The following is a 21450-nucleotide window of genomic DNA, read 5'->3' on the forward strand; positions in this document are numbered from 1 at the left end:
AAAAATCTAATGCAAATATAAATGGATGTCTTTGTGTGGAGCAGTATTGTTTTCTTAGCAACAATAGGACACAGGTTGTTAGGGCACTATGGCACATTCCGTTCTCTTCTAATTCCGTTAGTTCCTTGGCCCGTATAACATCAAACAGGTGTGTAAATGCAGCCCGTGACAATGTGTAGGACAAAAGGCCCTGAAGTTTGATGGCTATAATCTAAGGCAGCGAGACATGTCCGAATTGTCCATATAGAAATAAAAACACTGCACAACCCCTCAGCGAATACCTCACAGCAAGTTTTATTTATACATCCAAAAAACAGATCAAATTATCACACTATATACAGATATTACATACAGTGTTTATACACATATTACATCATTTGTACACAAGAAAAATATACATAAAAATGTAAACCTTTGTATACAAAAAAATACCTTAGACAAATTAAACAAGGACCAATAAAAGGTGACTAGATTATTATTAGCTCATCCTATCTTGTTTAAAAACAGTAATACAGTACATTCAATGAGTATAGGAATTTGTCAGCCAATCTCTCAGATTTCAAGCGCCCTGTGGAGTTGGATCTATATCGTTGGTGGGGAGTCTAGCTGTGCAATGTCTCTCATCTCATGCTTTGTGAATACAGCAGTATCGCCTTGCTTGCGCAAATTCAAGACCACTTTCCAGCCCACCTAATTCCTAGGGGCTGTACATCTAGGAACAACAATGGGGTGGTCAAGCAAAAGAAACAAAGTTGAGTCTGCTCTGGTAATGTGTCTCTTTGGAACTGGGAGAAAGAACTAGGCCTTCAGTTGGAATTGGGGCCTGCTCAGGTCTTAAAAATATGTGTGTGCAGTTGACAGCTGTTAGTAATCCGTATCCTGACAAAATACAAGATGCCTACTAGTTGGATCTCTGGCCTCTCAGTCCTGTTTAGAGCAGGTCATCGATGTCCTCCAAATCCAAACTGATTACAGGTGCTGTTATGTATATCCCTAGTACTTGCAAAGAAATTTAAAAAAAGGTTCAAATGGTATGCAACGCTATGGTTGGATTTACTGCTCTCTAGAGTGATCCAGTAGTAAATGAGGGAGAAATGTTGTGGCTTTGCACTCAGCTGTCAGGTTGTCTCTCCATGCAATCCCAGTCTTTCAGCAGCAAATGCTTGCCAGAATGTAATAGCTATCAAAATGACTGTCTTACATAATTATAGACATTGTCTTATAATTGACAGTGTACAGAAACATCGATCATTCCACTTCAGATAAATGAAGAGTTCTGCTAGCCATTAAAACAAGAGAAAGGTTTCCATCAAGCACTTTGCAAATGGCAAGATTGTTTTTATTTTTTGTTTTACTTCATTTTCAATCCATTGCAACTCGTTAACTCACCAATAAAACCCACTGTAGAGATTTCTACCCTACAAATATATCTAATACTTAACACTGAGTATCTTTCAGTTAAAAAAAATATATACCGAACCTCATGGTTTACTGCTGTAATAATAATTATTAAAAGCAGATGGGACAGAGTTGTCAGGTAGAGTCCATCCTCATTCCCTAACCAAACAGTTAACAGAGACCCATGCTTCATTGACCTTAACTCACCTGATAATAACTTTGTATTACAACAGACAGTGCTATACCTCAAATGCTCATTGCACCAGTTTACATCAATGGTGTCACTACCACAGACAGCTAACAGAGGGTTAAACAAGGGGGCCATAATTTCACATCCATATACACATCCACTGTATCCATATACACTGCTAGACTAGTGAAAGACAACATTCTGGTCCTTTACTGAATGAGTTCTGATATTGAAGAGAACCATTTCCCCCCCACTGGGTTCCTGAAGTAGAGAGTTTCTCTCTTAGGAGGGACCACATGCATGCATGTCCCAATAAAAACGCCATCATTTAGCAAGACCAGAGAGCACCATGGAGAGCTGCGGACAATAAAGCCCCTAGATATGGCCATTACCCTCGCAATAACAGTGACCCTTTTTCCCTTCGCTATGTGAAACTAAGTATGACCCAAGAGAAGCTTCCTGACTTGGGCCCGGTTTCCCAAAAGCATCTTTAAGGCTAAGTTCATCGTTAGAACTATAGGATCCTAACAATTAACTTATAGCCAGCCTTAAGATGCTTTTGGCAAGATGGCTCCTGTTCAGTTACAGACAGTCTATATCTCTACTCAAACAGTTTAGCCTTGATTTAGAACAAACTGTTTATGACACAAGAGTTATACAGGCCCCAAAATATTTCTGGTCCACATTGGTATGGATTACATAATGAAGATACATAAAGTGAAGACTAATACAATACATTACACGACTGTGACTGAGTATGGCAATGTGTTTATTGCTTAAAGTAACAAGATTTACCTTCAAGTGTCTAATAGGCCACCCGTAAGGAGTTCCCCAAAGAATGGTGAGGTCAAAAGACCTTTTACATTTGAGTAAACCGATAAAATACCAAATATATACACAATATTAAAAAAAAGCTGTTTAAAAGTGGTTCGGCCAAATTCTGTGTCTGTTAAGTCGTGGGAGGAGATAAGTCTACTTCATGATATTCGACAGAGCAATTTGCTCTGTTGCTTCATAATGGGTCACACACAGATGCCTACAAAGGATCTACCCTAGAATCTCTTTCAAAGGTGAATGGAATGAGGAACAGATGAGGCGATGCAATGATCATAGCAAGGCAGGTTATAGTTGAAGACTTAAGACAGGACTAAACTGGCGATACAAAAAAAAAAACAGACCACTGATTGAGGCTTTGTCATAGAATTCTCTAGCACTGTTGCGGTCACTATGATAGGAATAATCGCTCCTAAAAAGGTACTTCCTCCAATGTTCCTCCAAGTGAGTCCATGTTTCAACTGAGGGACCTCCCTCCCTCCCTCCACACAAACGCTGCCCAACATCTCCCCCTGCTGGTGAAACCCTCGAGCGGCATTCACATCAAACCACTGGACTCTTGCATACCCTTTCAGATGGCCAAATGGCTATAACATCACCAAATCGTTACAGTTAAGGAATATCTGAGGTTGTGGAAATTCAGATAGTATAGTGCACCGTTACCACATTTCACACTTCAAGTAGATGGAAAATGCATCGACTGTGGGTGAATGAGTGTCTAGAGTCCATGGTTTGACCGGCTCGCTCTTAGTCACTGTGTGGAAAAGGAGGTGTTGCACTGTTGGCACTTGCAGTGGTGGCACCAGCTATGGAAAAGCCAGTGGGGGGCGCCGTGGAGCTGTGACTGGGCTGCACGTCCTTGGGGATGCCACTGTGGGAGGCCAGCTGGTGGCCAAAGGCAGCGCTGAACTGAGGGAGCTGCTGCTTGGACTGGGTGGAGGTCAGGAGGTCGCGTGGTGAGGGGTTGGGGGGAGCAGTCAAGCCCGTCAGGCCGCTCTGGGGGATCGCTGAGAGGGCAGCCATGGGCTGCAGGGTCACAGAGTGGGAGGTGGAGGAGGGGGAGTGGAAAGAGAGGTGGATATGAGGTGGCCCTCAGGTCTGATGAGGTTGCCAAACTGTGTGGGGTCAGTGAGGGGCAGGTGGAGGTTGTTCCAGGAGGACTGCGGGGGGCCTGGTACCCCGCTCAGAGGGACCTCCACAAGGAGAGGAGTCTCTGTCTGGAAGGAGGTGGCATGGGGGGAGGACATGTGGTCACTATAGGGGGATGGCACATGCTCACTACTGTAATGGCTGCCCTGTGGAGACGAGGTGGACACTTCAGGCTTGGCCAGGATGTTGGGCTGGTGTGTCCGGGGGAACGTTCGCTCTGATAGGGGGCTCTGTGCGACTGTGGGGGTGGTGAGGCTAGGCCCAGGGGGGGGGGCCTGGCCCTGGGGCTGCTGAGGTGACACCGAAGAGGAGAAGTGGCCTCCAGCAGAGTGCAGCAGGTTGTCCTCCAGCTCCAGGCTAGAGAAGTTCTCTGGGGGGATGCGGCCGTTGAGCAGGTCCCCAATCCCACCCGGCTGGACCCCTGGCCCAGGAAACACTGCTGCCATGACCCGATGGTCCACTCCATCTGCCTGCGCCATCTCTGCCATGGAGGTCAGGCACACCAGGGAGTCTGGGTAGGAGCCCATCAGCCCAGCCTGCAGTGCTCGCACCAGCTCTTCAGCCTCCTCCGTGGTGGGTAGCAGCTCCCCATTTTTACCTGAGGATATACACAACTTTCTTACCCACACCCTAGGAATCTACCAACAATCTCCCTTTCTCAAGAGATCAAAAAGAAATGGGAGTAAAATAGTTGAGACTCCAGTTTATTCAGCAGACAAACCGGATCAAATACAACAATTTTTGAAAAATATAAAAACAATAAAAAGGCTGACATCACACACATGCTAAAAATACTCCCATTGGGAAAGTCTTAATCTAACTGAGGTTATATTGCAGGTCAAATCTAAAAGTATAAACTAACATTCATAAATAGGACCTCGAGCAGTGAAATCCATGACAATAAGCAAACGAAGTGTACCTTCAAACAAGTCAAAGTCCTGCAGGTCATCGGGGAGCCTGGGTAACACGTCCGAGAAGTCTTCCTGGTTCAGCTCGAGGTCGTTTGGAATGTCTGCCATGTCATTGGTGATGTCATCAGGAAGCTCATCAGTGCTCAGTTCGGGCGTCGAAGGACTCCTGCCACCAAGACAGCTTCATAAAATACAATTCTCAGTGCACACTGATAGGACTGTGCAGTCGTTTGTGAGTATATATTGATACTACTTATGTACATCTTTCCCTTTCAAGACGATTCGATACGCATCTAGATATAGGCTCCCATTTAGAGCCCTACCTTTGGGGCCCTATCTTAAGAGTTAATGTCCTGTAATTCTACACATTTTGCCATGGGCCGCAGAACACTTTTAACAGTTTTAAAGAAGGTTTGTGGCAAATCTACACATTTTGCCATTGGGCAGAGAGAATATTTTCCAATTTTGTAACTAATTTCCAGAGATTTTACTCATTTTGCCATGGGGCAGTGAGAAATTAGCAATTTTACAGTTAATTTCCTGCAAGTTTGCACATTATGCCATAGGGTGGAGAGAAATGTTAGCATTTTTTACAAGATATCTGAGTGAGAGCTACTAACAAAATCATTGGGGGCCCCACGGTTGGTAATTTAACCATGATTACAAGTTTATCCCCAAAAAGTCTAAGCCTTTGAGGTGAAGAGGGGTTCTACTAAGCTAACATATGGAATTGTTTTAAGATGATCATACCATGGATCATTTAGCTAGTCGATGATGAATTTTAGGACCACTGTCGGTATCAAAAAAGTATTTAATAAAATATTGAATTTGGCCTTTACTACTATAGACATCAAAAACTAAGTGAATAACATTCATAAATGGCAAAAGTCAAAAAATAAATCACAAGGAATATGTTTTTGAAGTGTCAGTCCTATATCGAGGAGATATAAGAAAGCTCAGGAATTATTATATATAAATATACATTTTTTAACACATATTTAATCCCTTTCTGGGGGGGAGGGGGGAACAAAACAAAAACATTTAACCGGTACCAGGTTACCATCATACGAGTCCCATGAGGGTCGTAGAACAAGGCGGAGAACATAAGAGCCTCATCTTTACACACAGACATGTTAGTTTGTAGGCCAAACAGTTCGCATGCTACAGACGTTTTTGTGAAAAGACTGTTTTTCAGGATGTCTCCTGGTTGGATAAATAGCACTGTAGCTCTGCCACTTTACATCGCAGAGGACACGCTGGACTGAGATGAAGCCCATGCAAAAAACAGATCTCTACCTTTTTATGCATCACTAGTCACGTTAATAATGCCACTTTAATAATGTTCACATATCTTGCATTACTCATCTCATATGTATATACTGTATTCTATACCATCTTTGCATCTTGCCTATGCCGCTCAGTCATCACTCATCAATATATTTATATCTACAGTCGTGGCCAAAAGTTGAGTATGACACAAATATTCATTGTCACAAAGTCTGTTGCCTCAGTTTGTATGATGGCAATTTGCATATACTCCAGAATATTATGAAGAGTGATCAGATGAATTGCAATTATTTGCAAAGTCCCTCTTTGCCATGCAAATTAACCGAATCCCCCCAAAAACATTTCCACTGCATTTCAGCCCTGCCACAAAAGGACCAGCTGACATCATGTCAGTGATTCTCTCGTTAACACAGGTGTGAGTGTTGACTAGGACAAGGCTGGAGATCACTCTGTCGTGCTGATTGAGTTCAAATAACAGACTGGAAGCTTCAAAAGGAGACTTGTGTTTGTAATCATTGATCTTCCTCTGTCACCCATGGTTACCTGCAAGGAAACACGTGCCGTCATCATTGCTTTGCACAAAAAGGGCTTCGCAGTCAAGGATATCGCTGCCAGTAAGACTGCACCGAAATCAACCATTTATAGGATCATCAAGAACTTCAAGGAGAGCGGTTCAATTGTTGTGAAGAAGGCTTCAAGGCACCCAAGAAAGTCCAGCAAGCGCCAGGACCGTCTCCTAAAGTTGATTCAGCTGCGGGATCGGGGCACCACCAGTACAGAGCTTGCTCAGGAATGGCAGCAGGCAGGTGTGAGTGCATCTGCATACACAGCGAGGCAAAGACTTTTGGAGGATGGCCTGGTGTCAAGAAGGGCAGCTGAGAAGACACTTCTCTCCAGGAAAAACATTGGGACAGACTGATATTCTGCAAAAGTTACAGGGATTGGACTGCTGAGGACTGGGGTAAAGTAATTTTCTCGGATGAATCCCCTTTCCGATTGTTTGGGGCATCCGTAAAAACGTTTGTCCGGAAAAGACAAGGTGAGACCTACCATCAGTCCTGTGTCATGCCAACAGTAAAGCATCCAGTGACCATTCATGTGTGGGGTTGCTTATCAGCCAAGGGAGTGGGCTCACTCACAATTTTGCCTAAGAACACAGCCATGAATAAAGAATGGTACCAACACATCCTCCGAGAGCAACTTCTCCCAACCATCCAGGAACAGTTTGGTGACGAACAATGCCTTTTCCAGCATGATTAAGCACCTTGCCATAAGGCAAAAGTGATAACTAAGTGGCTTGGGGAACAAAACATCGATATTTTGTGTCCATGGCCAGGAAACTCCCCAGACCTTAATCCCATTGAGAACTTGTGGTCAATCCTCAAGAGGCGGGTAAGACAAACAAAAACCCACAAATTCTGACAAACTACAAGCATTGATTATGCAAGAATGGGCTGCCATCAGTCAGGATGTGGCCCAGAAGTTAATTGACAGCATGCCAGGGCAGATTGCAGAGCTCTTGAAAAAGAAGGGTCAACACTTCAAATAATGACTCGTTGCATCAACTTCATGTAATTGTCAATAAAAGCTTTTGACACTGATTAAATGCTTTGTAATTATACTTCAGTATTCCATGGTAACATCTGATAAAAAAATATCTAAAGACACTGAAGCAGCAAACTTTGTGGAAATTAACATGTGTCATTCTTAAAACTTTTGGTCAGAACTGTACATATTCTTATTCCGGCCCTTAGATTTGAGTGTATTAGGTAGTTGTGGAATTGTTAGATTACTTGTTAGACTAGCTGTGACACTAGAGTTTCTGGGTTCGAGTCCAGGCTCGGTCACAACTAGCCGCGACCGGGAGACCCATGGGGTGGCGAAAAATTGGCCCAGTGTCGTCCGGATTAGGGGAGGGTTGTTCTTTTCCCATCCCGCACTAGCGACTCCTGTGACGGGCTGGGCGCAATGCACACTGACACAGTCGCCAGGTGTACGGTGTTTCTTCCGACACATCGTCGTCCCCACACTTTGGTTCTGACATCCCCATCACCCACTAATTTACATGTCATTTTTGCAGATTAAGTGTTTGATAGTAATGTATCAATATTTATCGTTTACAAATCAAAATCAATGGTTTTGACTGTTTTTAAGTTTAGTGAGCTTCTTTTCTCCTCACGCTTTGGCCATGCAGTGCGCCTCGCAAAAGTGATTCCTCATTATGAAATTATCAACGTTACCCTATAGATCTAAAAATGACCATATACACCAGGGCTGCACAACCCTCTTCCTGGAGATCTACCGTCCTGTGGGTTTTCAGTACAACCCTGATTTAAGACACCCGATTCTACTTATTAGCTGCTCAACAAGACCTTAACTAGCTGAATCAGATATGTTAAATTGGGGTTGGACTGAAAACCTACAGGACAGTAGATCTCTAGGAAGAGCGTTGGGTAGACCTGACATACACGGATTGTTTAAAGCTGCAATATGTCACTTTTGGGCGACCCGACCAAATTCACATAGAAATGTGAGTTATCGATATGTCATTCTCATTGAATGCAAGTCTAAGAAGTTGTGGGTAGATATGTTCTATTTCTATGCTTCCTGTTCTTAAGTTTTGTTTTTGCATCTTTTACTTTCAGTTTTGTACAGCATGCTTCAAACAGCTGAAAATATAATATTTTTGGTTATTGAAAAGATATTTCACAGCGGTTTAGATGGCACAATGATCCTCTACACTTGTTTTGTCACAAACTGCAATTAGGAAAACTATTAGAATTTTAGCAACCAGGAAATGGCGGAGTGATTTATGCATATTGTACCTTTAAAGCAAAACTATTGCTGATCGAAAACCTGAACAATCAAAATAAAATATATTGTAAGCCCAGTTCAGCAGGTATAGCCAGATGAGAGCTGGTCAGCGTGCAAAGCTTGGCACAGTGAGCGAAGCTTGGCACAGTGCGCAGTTTTACTAGGCTACTGATATGCCTGTTAATAGTTACATGCTTAGTTTGACAATGAAGGAGAGGACGCGTCAGTTGTCACAAATGACTACGTAGAAGAAAGTAATATGAGCAACAACAAAAAGATTAATCGGAGATTCGTAACATTTGAATCCATTTTTTGACGATCCATGGATTGGTGTCCGTGGACCGAGGCAGTCGTACATTATCTTAAAACATTTGAATCGGGGACAGATGCGTATCGTTACATTCCTAGTTAATACTAGAGCTGAGAGAGGACGAGAGAGAGATTAAGTGAGTGGGACAGACCTGATGCTAGCCTGGGTGGGCATGGTCAGGCTGGAGGAGGAAGGCATTCCCAAGTTCCCCTGGGGCAGAGCCGGCGGGATGGGCTTTTGGGGCCGCCATGGCCCTCTCCTCCTCTTCTTTTTGTGTTTCTTGGTGAGCGCCGGCGGTTTGCTTTTCTTCCGCGGCTTCCGCTGCTGCTGTTGCTGGTGCTGCACTCTTCTGTTACCATCCCCACGCAGGAAATTGTCCTATAGGAAAAACACATGTCCACAAGTATAGTAATACAGAGCAGATACTGTGCCATAGGTATTACAATGGCAACGCTCTAATTTACTGACTGAAGGGGAACTCACCATCTTTTTGGCATGCTCCTCACAGAGCGGTGTCTGATGCGTGATGTCAAACACAGGGATGGAGCATTGTTGTCCATCTGCAAATTTGGCTGTGCAACTGGAGAAGAGCTGCTGGGAGCGATTCAACAGAACGTCTGCAGAGAAACCGTGAAGGAAACACTCCAATGGAAAAGAGAGCACACACAGTCACGTGTCAAAAACAGGACACATCATTTGAATCTGTTCGCTAAGTTGCAATAAGACAAGTTAAAAAGCCATATTCCCCAATAAATCACAGTTTAGGTATAAGAGTTCCGTGTGCCATGTAACTGATGTAAGGGGTTGGTGAAAAGGATACGCTGGAAGCAGTGTCGGGTGAAGGGTAGAGCTTGGCTAGTGCAGGCCCGGCCCTTGGTGCTTCCAGTGCAGATTCCCGCCTCTGTCTCCTGCTGCCCCAGCGCACTGAGCAGAGAGACAGACCCACGCTCAGGACACAACCACATCAACACTTCCTCAGCTATTCACAACACAACTAGCATATCAACGCTCTTCAGAACACAATTATCATTACTGGGGACAGGTGCTTCTCCGGATCACGTGACCAACTGACCAGGAAAGACTTGAGTATCTAGGGCCTGGGCACTAATTATAACTTACCTCACAAATTTTGGGACATTATCCATTGACAGATGGTATTGAAGGAGACTAACCAGGCCCTAGGGAGTTTTAAGTCCAGTGTTGAGTGTGGGTACCTTGACGAGGTCTGGGAGACCGTGCGCAGCTCCTGGATCAACTGGCCAGCACAGTCAGGGTCTTTACTGGCGGCATGCAGCAGGGCTTTGCGGAAGGCATAGCGGTATCTCTTCTGGCGCATGGTTGCCCTCTCCTGCCTGCACAAGTGCTTGTATTTATCCTGGAGGTACGAGCACAGCCGCGCCAGACGTGTTCTCCGAGAGCTACCGGCATCTTCATCAGAGCTGTGATGGGAACAAAATAAACAACAGTCATAGCCTATTCATGTCTGAATAAAATGAGAGCCTAACTATGAGCATGTGAGAAAGCAACATACACGTCCTGTGTGTGTCCTTCCTGTAGTCTCCAGGCGTTGTGATATGGTGGAACTCTCTCGGCCTCCACGTCATCATCCTCTGCACTGTCTTCAGACCAGTCCAACCCTGGAAGAAGATAGCCTGTTAGACCAGCTGGCCTCAGCAGAATAGTCAGATCATCTATATTACAGAGCCCATGTCCCCATATTTTTTTATAGTAATAAATGCCTTTTGTAAACTAACACTTAGACTTGTCTTTTCCTACTTAGCACTGACTATGCTGATACCTACTTTGAGGTAAAAAATGTACTTACTATGACTGAGAAAAGCAGTTGTTCCACCTAGATATCTTAAGATGAATGCACCAACTGCAAGTTGCTCTGGATAAGAGCATCTTCTTAATTACTCAAATTGATCCCCCCCCCACTAACTGGTCTACTGACCAATCAAATCAGATATCTTCACATCAGATCAAAAGAACAATTACATAGTGAAAAAAAAACCATTTGAATTGTGCTGCCTGTGTAAACTCTATTTAACATGGATAGGAAGAAGAGGTACCTAGATGAGGGAAAAGGTCTCCGTGCTCCTGATGTCTTTGGGCGCAGAGCTGTACCAGATGCTGTAACCTGGCCAGGCAGGCAGGGGGAGGTGAGAAGGCAGCTGGGCGCATGGCCACCATATGCCGCTGAGTGCTGTCCCAGCTACTGGATGGCAAGGGCGTGGCAGTGAACAGAGCTTTCCTGCTGAGGGGGGGACCAGAGGACTGCACCTGACTGGGAGCCGTGTTGGGGGGCAGCCCGACAGGCAGAAAGGCGGGAGTCTGAGGTGGAACTGGCTTGCATAAAAAACCCTGCTGCTGTCCTGGGAGGACAAACGAGGGCATGGTGGAGTGCTGGGGGGGCTGGAGGAGTCCTGTCTGCTGTTTACGGGGGAGGTGAGGGTGGAGGGGTGAGGAGGGGTGCACACGGGGAAGAGGAGAGGGGCTAAAGTGCTCTAAAGGTGGTTGGAAAAAGTCAGTGTCGTGATGGTGGAGCTGGAGTTTCTGGCTGAGCACCAGCCGACTGTGTAGTTTCTTCCTGACAGCGGAGCCCTTCCGAGCAGCGCACTCTTCCCCGTTTGTGTCGTCCTCATAAAAGGCAAAAGGGTCCAGGATCTCCCCGTCTGGGAGGGGTAAGAGACGGGTGCAGGGTGGAGAGGGTGGCAGCTCGTCCAGGCCGTTGGAGGCCTTTAGGGCCAGCGAGGGCACAGTTATGTTAAGAGCCACTGACTCCAGGTGAGGTCGTGAGCGCATCTCCTCCAATGTATCATGCTTCTTCTTCCGCTCCTTCTTGGGGATAAACCCAAGAACTTGGAGGTGGCTGTTACAGTATCTGTGGAACACACACACGTTTAACAAGCTGTTCACAACTATGACAGATGGGTCAATGACAAAGACCTACCGTCCTCAGTGCAGAGGACAACTTTCTATTGTATCATCACACCCACCTGCGGTCCTCAGACTTGGGGATGGGGTTGGTGCACTGTTGGCTGTTGTACTTGGCCACATATTCACATTGCTTGAAGGGGGCAGTCTTATCCTCCAGGACATGACGGATACAGAAGGCATAGCCATTGAGCCTGCGCTGCTTGCAGAGCTTTGGGCTGTATGAGCACAATGGCTTATTGTCCACCTCCGAGAAGTGGATGTGTTTGCCCTCATACATCACGTGACTCTTGTCCTTGAGAACATCAGCTGATGGGAGAGGAAGATGCCAGGGAAAACCATAAGTCTTACATCATACACAGTAATGCAGAGAATGCCCTGAATATGCAAACAAGACAAACACAAACAGACTGGGGGGTACAGAAATAAACATTTACAGCTCCCCTGACTCTATAGTTTGACTTGTTAGCAACATCACCATGCACAATTCAAGAATCTAATCAATAATATGTTCATGAGGTACGTAAAACATGCACACATGACCGAAATAATCGGAGGATCTGTGGCATATGGACTTCATGTTTGTTTAATTCGTTTTTTAACCAATGCTGTAAATTGACATTTTTGGCTTAGGGCAATCAGTTGTAGAACGTACTGTAATGCTTCCCCATACCTGTGGCCACAGTACATTCATGCGCACGAGGATGCAGTCAGACTGAAGTTGCCCGTTACATGCAAATAAATACAGGATGTGGAAACGCTGTCCTGTAATGTCACAATGTCATTTTCAGAATGTCACCAGTTATTCCATTAGCTAGTTAACGTTAGATAACCTTGAATTAAACGAGGCTCTCATAAAAATATAACTATTACCTAACTAACGTTATGATTAAAACTGAAGGAATAGCTCGCTAGCTAATACATGCACACTTCTTGAGCACATTGAATTAAATAACGTTGTGTAAACTACGTGTCTAATTATCTACTACACAGCCCGACAAAATACTAGTTAGTTATCAAAACAAATAGTTAGCTACCATATTGACTTACTTGCTACCTATCGTACGTTAGCTAGCAACTTAGGTAACGTTAGCGAACCGAGCTAGATAGCTAACGTTTGCTATCTAGCTAGCTACATTTCTTGGGCAGCGAGCTTGCTAACGTTAGTAGATAGTTAACTAGCTACATCTTGGTTCATTTGCACACCTCCGAAAAGTATTGACATTGGACAACAATTACAAATGTATATGTTAACGACATACATTAACATCATACATAACTAGCTAACTAGTTATCTTATACAATTGCCACTGTAGCCTACGGTCTAGCGATATGTTGTTCGCTAACGTTAGCACATTAGCCAACTACGCTAAAAACACAAAAGTTGCGGTAGCCAGGAAACGGAAACATCAATATACACCAGAAGATGTGTATGAAATATTATGCTCCATTTTCAGCAAACTGAAATATATTTGATAATATAAAAATATCTTCAGACTGGGATTTCACGAGAACCAAACATACGGCAAGGGGAGGCACAGGGGCCCGTTCAAAAAGGCCTTCGAAACAAAACATTGCATGCAAGTCATCTGATCATCTTCTGTTTAGAAAAATACATTTAGGTGATTAATGAAACGTTGTGAACGTGTGTATATTATATTACAGCTCATTAACCAGCTATAATTAGCATATGTTGTGTGATACAGATAACAAATCAAACGTTTCAACATTAAACAATAAGGCCTACAAGACCTAATAATCCTAGGGCCTCGAGTAGCAAAGTCGTCCTTCTAGTCCTGAGCCATAACCGGGCTCCCCAAAAATCGAAGTCGAGGCTGTGAAGAGGCTTCGCTTACCTTCAATTGGTATAGGCTATGTAGGGTATTCACTCCGGAAAGACTGTAGAAGTGCCAGAAGAATCAGCTTGCCTATTTGTGCATCGATAATCTATATTTTAGGATACTAATAATGCTCCTATTCGAATACAATATAATTGAAAATACTGATGCATGTAAATGAGGTTTATCCACAGCAAATATTAGCAGTTGGGAGCTGCTGAGGATTTTAGTTCAGTCCACAGTAGACTCCTCACAGCACCACTACAGGCACTGCGGAGACATGACAACAGTCCACTGTACAACAACAACCTCTCTACCATATTGGAAATTCAACTTTGTATTAGCTACAGCAGTGAAGAAATGCAATTTTATGTATTGCCGAGTACATGAATGGCAATGCTAATTGGAGTGTAGAGTAGCTAGAGTTATGCGCTTGGAAACAAGTTACATTTCCCTACTTATATCAACCTTATTATAACACGTCACGGTTCTATCTGGCAACGGCTGATATCACAGCATTCTTTATGAATGAGTTCTCTCTACCCTGGCTGCAACACTGTTGCCCAATGCTGATGCAGCTAGTACCCATCACGTCTATTCCTACTAACAGCTTGTAACTATACAAAGTTATAGGGGAACACAGCTTTAGTGTAATACTCCACATTAACGTATTCTTCTTTCCTTAGGAAAATAAGTCAAAGTTAGATTTTTGGTTAATTTCTCTGCTGTAGAAATCAACATTTCTGATAAGCCTGCCTTATTGGTTCGCAATGAACTTGTGGCATTCTCACCAGCTCAATTTAGCCATTACAATACATGCATTTGTGGGTTTGTGATTATAAATAAGTATTTCATGTAGGTTACAATTAAGTACATTTAATCTATTTCAACAGTGTAATAAAAATATTTGTGATCACCGATATAAACTGTGCTACAGTGGTACATAAGACATTCCAATGTGATAGATTGTGCTGACCGATGGATCTATGCAGGCTCCATCTCCAAAAATGAAGAAGAGTTTGTGCTTTACCATTGACTACTAAATGAAGAAAAATAGATTTATTACACATACTCTTGTATACATTATCTACAAAGCAGCGTATTCTCAGTCATTGGGGAAAATACAATCTATACACAATTCACAGTGGTAAGGTAATATACATATAGGAAATAAATGATCTATGCCATTGTCAGCTGGAAGACTGAAAGGTGCTTGCACTGCATTTGGTCATTAAGGGTATGAGGAAGTTGTGTGTATACAATAGCATAGGAAGTTGTGCGTGTAGGAAGTTGTGTGTATAGTTAGGAATGGAATAGCCATCTATTACAATAACTTTACTGCATAATAAATATGTTTCTATGGATGTGCCACAGCTGTTGTTAAAGTGAGAATTGTATGAGGTACTGCATCTATTGCATTGACTTCATGACATACATTCGTATATTTTTGTAGGTGTGCAATGATTTCTATAGGTGTGTGAGAGTTGAACAGGCATCTATTACAATGACACTGTACGGCACATCTATGGATATGTCTATGGATATATGTAAGCCTAATGGTTATTTCTGCAAGTATGTGAGAGTTGGATAGACATGTTACATTTAGAGAGGAATGACCCTGAAAACAGAGCTTCAGCATATGGATGGTTCCTCTATAGCTTGGGCTCCTTCTGTTACAGCCTTCACACACTTAGCCATTGTCTGGGAGGCTCTGCTGATAGGATCTGTGGAGAAGTGAGAGATTTTAACACAACATTCACATACAGTAGTAAAGAAAAGACAGAGTCAGTAGGCCTGTCTCACCTGTCATGTAAAAGTCTCGAACAGTGAGCTGTGGAGGAACCAGAGGCTCTGTGAGGATGGTCTGATTCACAGCCTGAGGGAGAAGACAGAGACCATTAGTTTACAACCTAATTAACCATAGGGAGCAGACACGAGGCACGAGTGTGTTTAAAAATGTAAAAATAACATGTTCATAGGAGAGGTTTTCCTCAGGCCAACTATTTTTCCTACTTCCTAAGAAGAACACTAACAATATTCTTTAGTGAGTTCCAGGGAAGACAGAGGCATTTGTGTGGGTGTACTATATATAGTGTTACAACTGACCTTGGCCAGTTCATTTGCCTGCTTAAAATAGTTAGCCTCCTCCACGTCATCATAGCGCACCAGGTTGGGTGAAACCTCCGCCAATCTGTCACGCACCTCATCCATGGTCTCATAGGGCAGTGTCAATCCAGCAAGCTATAGAAAAACGGCAACACAGTTAAGTCATGAAATTGCTACTGAACACATTCACTGACTGATAAGTGCGGTGAACCAGTAGTTTACCTCAGATATGGCGCGGATGATCTTCCAGTCCTCCCTGGCCATGCCTGGAGCAGTCACAGCCAGCCTAGTCTGTTGGGCGCGCCCCTCAGTGTTCACATAGGTGCTACATTTCTCTGTGTACGCTGATCCAGGGAGAATGATGTCAGCCATCGTCGCCCCAGCGTCTCCATGGTGCCCTGTGTAGAGTTATGGAACAAAAACGACATTCAGTCTGGCGCAAGACTCACTTAAAGATCATGGATATTATTGTTGAAATTCTTTCCACCAAAGATTGGTGTTATGTCTCTGTTGTGGAGGAGCTTTGCTGACCCTGATAAATGATGAAGCTGTCCTTTGCCAGGTCTTGGCGGGTGATGCAGCCAGCATCGGCCCCAAGGAGGAACAGGACTTTGGGCGGATTCTTCCTGATGGCCTCCACGCCTGGCTTGTACCCAAGATCCAATGCAGCTACTTGACTGGCCACCCTGTAGTAAGAAACAGTCAAAAAAAATATGGAATTTGCTGTGAAAACTAATAAAAACAAATTCTACATCAATCTAAATGTGAGATCAAGTACAGTAGTAGTTATTACCTGTGAAGCACATTGAGAACCTTCCAGCTTTCCTCCACTCCACTGCTAACACGGGCATTCTGAGCAATGGTAGACACTGCTGCGTGTATTGCGCCCCCATCCTCTCTCTGCAGGGAACCACTGCCCAACACCACGACAGGACGCTTTGCCTTGGCAAGAACCTGGGAACGAGATTTTAAATAACTGTTGATGTAGCAAATTCTCAATGACAGCACTTAGTGGCCGACCATGAGAGACCTGTAAATAATACATGACTACCTTAGAGAAGGGGTGGGTCCCAGCAGCTATTTCCTGCAGGACCTTAGCAGACTCCCCAAGGTGATCGTATGTGTAGGTCAAGTCCACCTCCTGCCCCACCAAGGCTACCTGCAGCTCGTTATGAAGCCAACTACCCAGGGTACAACATGAAACATGCATACCAGTCACCTCAATGGTGTAAACATGTTTCAGATTTATAGTTTCCACTTAAAGAGAGTGCGTAAATCAGGAGCTGGATTCTGCACACAGCTCTGACAGTTTACATGCTAATTGAGATGCCAGTGATTTTTGTCAGCACTTAAATCCCATCCCAGCTATACCTCTTCCTGATGCGTGCGTTGAAAAGTGGTGCCTCATAGCGTGGGTTGGTGCCAACTAGGAGCAGCAAATCAGCCTCTTCAATGCCAGCGATGCGGGAATTCAGTAGGTAGTTTGAGCGCAGGTCAGAACTATAGTAAATAGAACCCAAATCAGGAATGTTCCACTGAGGTCTTATCTTAACTAGCTCTGTACCACTGTATTCCCCTCAGGCTCAGCCTTGTCTTACCCAGCCCCAGCCATGGGGAAGATCTCCTCGGTACATAGGCGGTCACTATTCAAGCGGTTCAGCATGTCTTTCAGGGCGATTAGAGCCTCTGCATCCACCATCCCTCCTACAATGGCCGCTACACTGGTGCCTTGGGCTCCTTGCAACTGCAAAAGTAAATACTGATGTAATAGGCTACTCGTGTCTACACACCATTTAAAAGACTTGCACACAAACACAAGAACATCAACATGGAAATGCATGAACCACAACAGATCATGCTACATCTCAGGTCATGAAACACTGTGGATAAACTGTTCTCTCGTTGTTTATAAACATTTAAAACATGGTTTTTAATTGAACTTTTATTTATCTAGGCATGTCAGTTAAGAACAAATTCTTATTTACAATGACGGCCTACACCGGCCAAACCCAGACGACGCCGGGACAATTGTGCGCCACCCACATAACATGGAGGAAGGTCCTACTGTAAACAGAAATGTTCAATATGCCACAAATATCACATACCACCCCAGCCACTCTAGTCAGCACATCCTCCCAGGAAGTGGCAACCAGCTGTCCAGACGCATCCTTCACCATGGGCTGAGTGAGGCGCTGCCGCTTCAGCCCATCGTAGGCAAACCTGCCATCGAGGAAGAGAATGAGTTCACTGTTAATTCAGACAGACAAGGCAAAGCAGTGTGGATTTGACATGAGCTGGTCCTCAGCTTACCTGGTCTTATCTGAGATCCACTCCTCATTGATGTCCTCATGGAGACGGGGCAGAATCCTCATGACCTCACCACCCCGGGTGCTCACTATGATGTTGCTGCCCACCGCATCCAGCACGTCAATGGATTCAGTCTTCCTGTGAGGAGAGAAAGGTTTGTTGATAACCAACAAGGTCTATGTACCACTACTTGTATTCCATTTCAAGAGCTGGCTTGTATTGTATTCAAAACAACATACTGTAATGCACATACCTGGTCTCCCAGGGTCGGGAAGTGAAGGCATACGGCTTGGAAGTCAGTGCTCCCACAGGGCATATGTCAATTACATTCCCAGACAGCTCTGACATGAACATCTTCTCCACATAAGTGCCAATTTGCAAGTCATTGCCCCTTCCAGTGGTTCCCAGATCCTCCACACCTGCAATCTCACTGGCAAAGCTGCAAAGATGGAAAACATGATTTAGCACATAGATAGCGGTCCCCTTTTGAAATTATTAGTAATTATTAGTATAATTAATCCTTCCAAGGTGGACCGTGATTACTAGTCTGACTCACCGGACACATCGGGTGCACTGGATACAGCGGGTCATGATGGTCTTGATGAGGGGACCAATGTTCTTGTCCTCCACAGCTCTCTTGCTCTCCAAGAAGCGGCTCCGGTCACTGCCAAACTGCATGGACTGGTCCTGCAGTCAGCACACAATGGCAAAAACATGTTACTTTTACAAGTCCAAAAGTCCAACAACCTCATTACCAGTTCCTTCCACTTGTTGAATCATCATCATTACTATCCTCTTCAAGAGGAGATTTAGAAGTTCTAGGAAACAATGATGACATATTTTTTTTACCTGAAGGTCACATTCTCCCCCCTGGTCACAGATTGGGCAGTCTAAAGGGTGATTGGCCAACAGGAACTCCATCACACCCTCTCTACCAGAAGAGGGTAAAACAAAAAAAATGCTATAGTACTGGTGATGATTACCAAATAAGAAGATAATGCAAAGGGATGATGTGTTTGCAGGTGATTCTTCCTACCTAGCTTTCCTTGTTTTGTCAGAGTCCGTTAAAATGTTCCAACCCTTCATGACTGGCATGGCACATGCTGCCACTGGCTGTAAAGAGATATGCTTGTGTTGATATTAGAATAAGAGTGTACACCATAAACAAGGGTACAAGTACACGCCAGCCAATTTAAAAGCTTCAATCACCCATAAGAACATACCTTTGGAGCTTTCTCAATCTCCACGAGACACATCCGACAGTTCCCTGCAACTGACAGGCGCTCATGGTAACAGAAGCGAGGAATCTGCACTCCCACCTTTTCACATGCCTAAAACAAGATATCAATCAAGTCTAAAGTAATTGCCAAAGCAGTTACTCTGTATAAACATCTGACAAGACATTATATTCTAGAGTCAAGTATTTGTCAAATATCAGTGATTAGAGCCCCCACTACCTGCAGCACTGTGGTTCCTGGTTCCACCATAAGTGGCTTCCCATCCACAAATACCTCCAGCAGGTTACTGGCTGCTGCTGTAGCTGCGTTGTGAACTATAAACACATTTTTGTATTTTATTAAACAGTCTACATCCTTGTATCAAAAAACACCCTCCATCTTACTCTTTGTATTTCACACAATGGCATAGACTTTATTATCCCAATTTCAAATTGAACTAATGAATTATGTAGTGCACCATCACAATAAAAGGCCATTTTAACAAACCACCTGCACTAAACTGAGCAGATCGGATATCACCATTCCAGCCAAGCCCTGACAATTCTGTTATCCTGCAGATAATCCGTGAGCAGAATAAAGTAACCAGGACAACATGGGCACCTGTGCCATACGAATTGTTCACCTCTTATTCCTTCATGTATAATAACATATCATGATATTATTAATACTGTTGGTAAATTTATGAGGCCTACCATTTTTTGTGATTGCCACGCTCCCTGTAGAGTGAGCGACTCCGAGAGCGCGACTCACCGCAGGTAGACGCAACATGCTGAAAACGAAAATATGGACAGGTAAAATAGCCAACTAAAAATGTCATTTCATCAACTTTACTTGCCATTTAGAAAGTGCAATCACTTCCATATTGGCAAGCAGCATCACCTGATATTTGTGTATAAAGATTGCTTGTGTGTTCAGACATACGCTAAATACGCAAGTGATGCATTTGGCATTAACCCGTATCTCCTTAGATTAGACAGGAATAAAAAGATTAACGTTAGCTGTGTAAATGGCTAGCTAACATTAGCTATAAGGTAATCAGTCGTATATTTATTTGTAAACTACATAGCAGTTGCATATTCATGATAAGAAAACAACAGCTTGCAAATGCATAACTGCTATCCCTGACAGCACTGATCCTTTATTTTGGCCATGAACCATCTATACTAAACGCTAACGTTAGCTATCTGATTTTACAACCGTCGCACTTCATGGTGCTTTGACCTAAACTAGACATGATGGATTTCAAAACACCTTCACATATCACACTCCTTTTATACATTTAAAATGTAAACACGAGAGCAGTTATTGCAAGTCCTTACCTTGCCACTAGCATCGGCAGTACCCCAATGGACACCACTGACTGCGCACTTTCTCTATTCAAATGCGACACGATTAGGTAATTCCCGTAATATATGCCGCGTTCAAAACAACTTGGAACTCGGTATTCTCTGACTTCAGTTCGTTCAAGAAAACTGGGAACTCGGAAAAAGTGTTCCGACTGGGAAAAATCGTTTTGAACGGTCATCCAACAAGAAATTCCAAGGTGGAAACTCGGGCATATTTCAAGAGCCCCGACTTTCCAACCTGAAAAAAACCGACGTCATGCTTTGACCTCGTTCTTTTCCAAATTCCCAGTTGTCTTGAAAGCATCATCCTAATGTAGCCTAATAATGTTGCAACTGGTCATACATTACCATATCTCTATGGGGATGCATTCAGTACCTAAAAAGTGAAGACAGCCTCTCAACAATAAACATTGTTGCTACCATGTTGTTGTCATGTTGTGTTGCTACGTGTTGTGTGTTGTGTTGCCATGTGTTGCTACCATGCTATGTTGTTGTATTAGGTCTCTCATTATGTAGTGTTGTCTCTCTTGTCCTGATGTGTGTTTTGTCCTATATTTTAATTACATTTATTTTTAATCCCAGCCCACGTCCACACAGGAGGCCTTTTGCTTTGTGGCAGGCCATCATTGTAAATAAGAATTTGTTCTTAACTGACTTGCAGAATTAAATAAAGGTTCAATAAAAATAAATAAATACAAATCAATTATATGAGTATTTTCAAATCTGTAAATTAGTAGTAGCTACTAGTCTTTTATAAATCTGTAATTAGTAGTAAACTAGTCTAC

The 21450-nt window shown here is 43.6% G+C and overlaps 2 protein-coding genes across 2 annotated transcripts; both read right to left on the reverse strand.

Moving 5' to 3' along the window:
- Positions 1-270: 270 nt before the first annotated feature.
- Positions 271-13667, reverse strand: LOC118367033 (INO80 complex subunit D). The gene is given in 11 exon segments (XM_035749995.2): positions 271-3475; positions 3478-4169; positions 4491-4648; positions 9045-9271; positions 9377-9510; positions 9714-9817; positions 10108-10332; positions 10425-10530; positions 10966-11777; positions 11893-12139; positions 13583-13667. Coding segments are annotated over 10 exon segments (2982 nt in total). The 5' UTR covers positions 12111-12139; positions 13583-13667; the 3' UTR covers positions 271-3169.
- A 1045-nt stretch (positions 13668-14712) lies between these two features.
- LOC118367034 (NADH-ubiquinone oxidoreductase 75 kDa subunit, mitochondrial-like) lies at positions 14713-20832 on the reverse strand. Its single transcript, XM_035749996.2, has 19 exons — positions 20639-20832; positions 20012-20088; positions 19539-19633; positions 19305-19412; positions 19118-19194; positions 18931-19012; positions 18638-18768; positions 18335-18520; positions 18085-18219; positions 17880-17994; positions 17373-17518; positions 17146-17274; positions 16826-16955; positions 16568-16728; positions 16306-16460; positions 15997-16172; positions 15775-15909; positions 15472-15544; positions 14713-15392 (listed from the first exon to the last, which is right to left on the reverse strand). The coding sequence occupies exons 1-19, from the start codon at positions 20650-20652 to the stop codon at positions 15301-15303; spliced, it is 2217 nt and encodes a 738-aa protein (XP_035605889.1). The 5' UTR covers positions 20653-20832; the 3' UTR covers positions 14713-15300.
- Positions 20833-21450: the final 618 nt, after the last annotated feature.

This window comes from Oncorhynchus keta, chromosome 34 (assembly GCF_023373465.1).
Source record: "Oncorhynchus keta strain PuntledgeMale-10-30-2019 chromosome 34, Oket_V2, whole genome shotgun sequence".
NCBI classification, from domain to species: Eukaryota; Metazoa; Chordata; class Actinopteri; order Salmoniformes; family Salmonidae; genus Oncorhynchus; species Oncorhynchus keta.

Bases quoted from the DNA above. Each gene is read 5' to 3' on its own strand.
- LOC118367034 (XM_035749996.2), bottom strand. The intron at 19,413-19,538 runs GTAGTGGGGGCT...ATCTTGTTTTAG, and splicing joins CAGGAACCACAGTGCTGCAG to GCATGTGAAAAGGTGGGAGT. The intron at 19,013-19,117 runs GTAGGAAGAATC...CTCTTCTGGTAG, and splicing joins GACAAAACAAGGAAAGCTAG to AGAGGGTGTGATGGAGTTCC.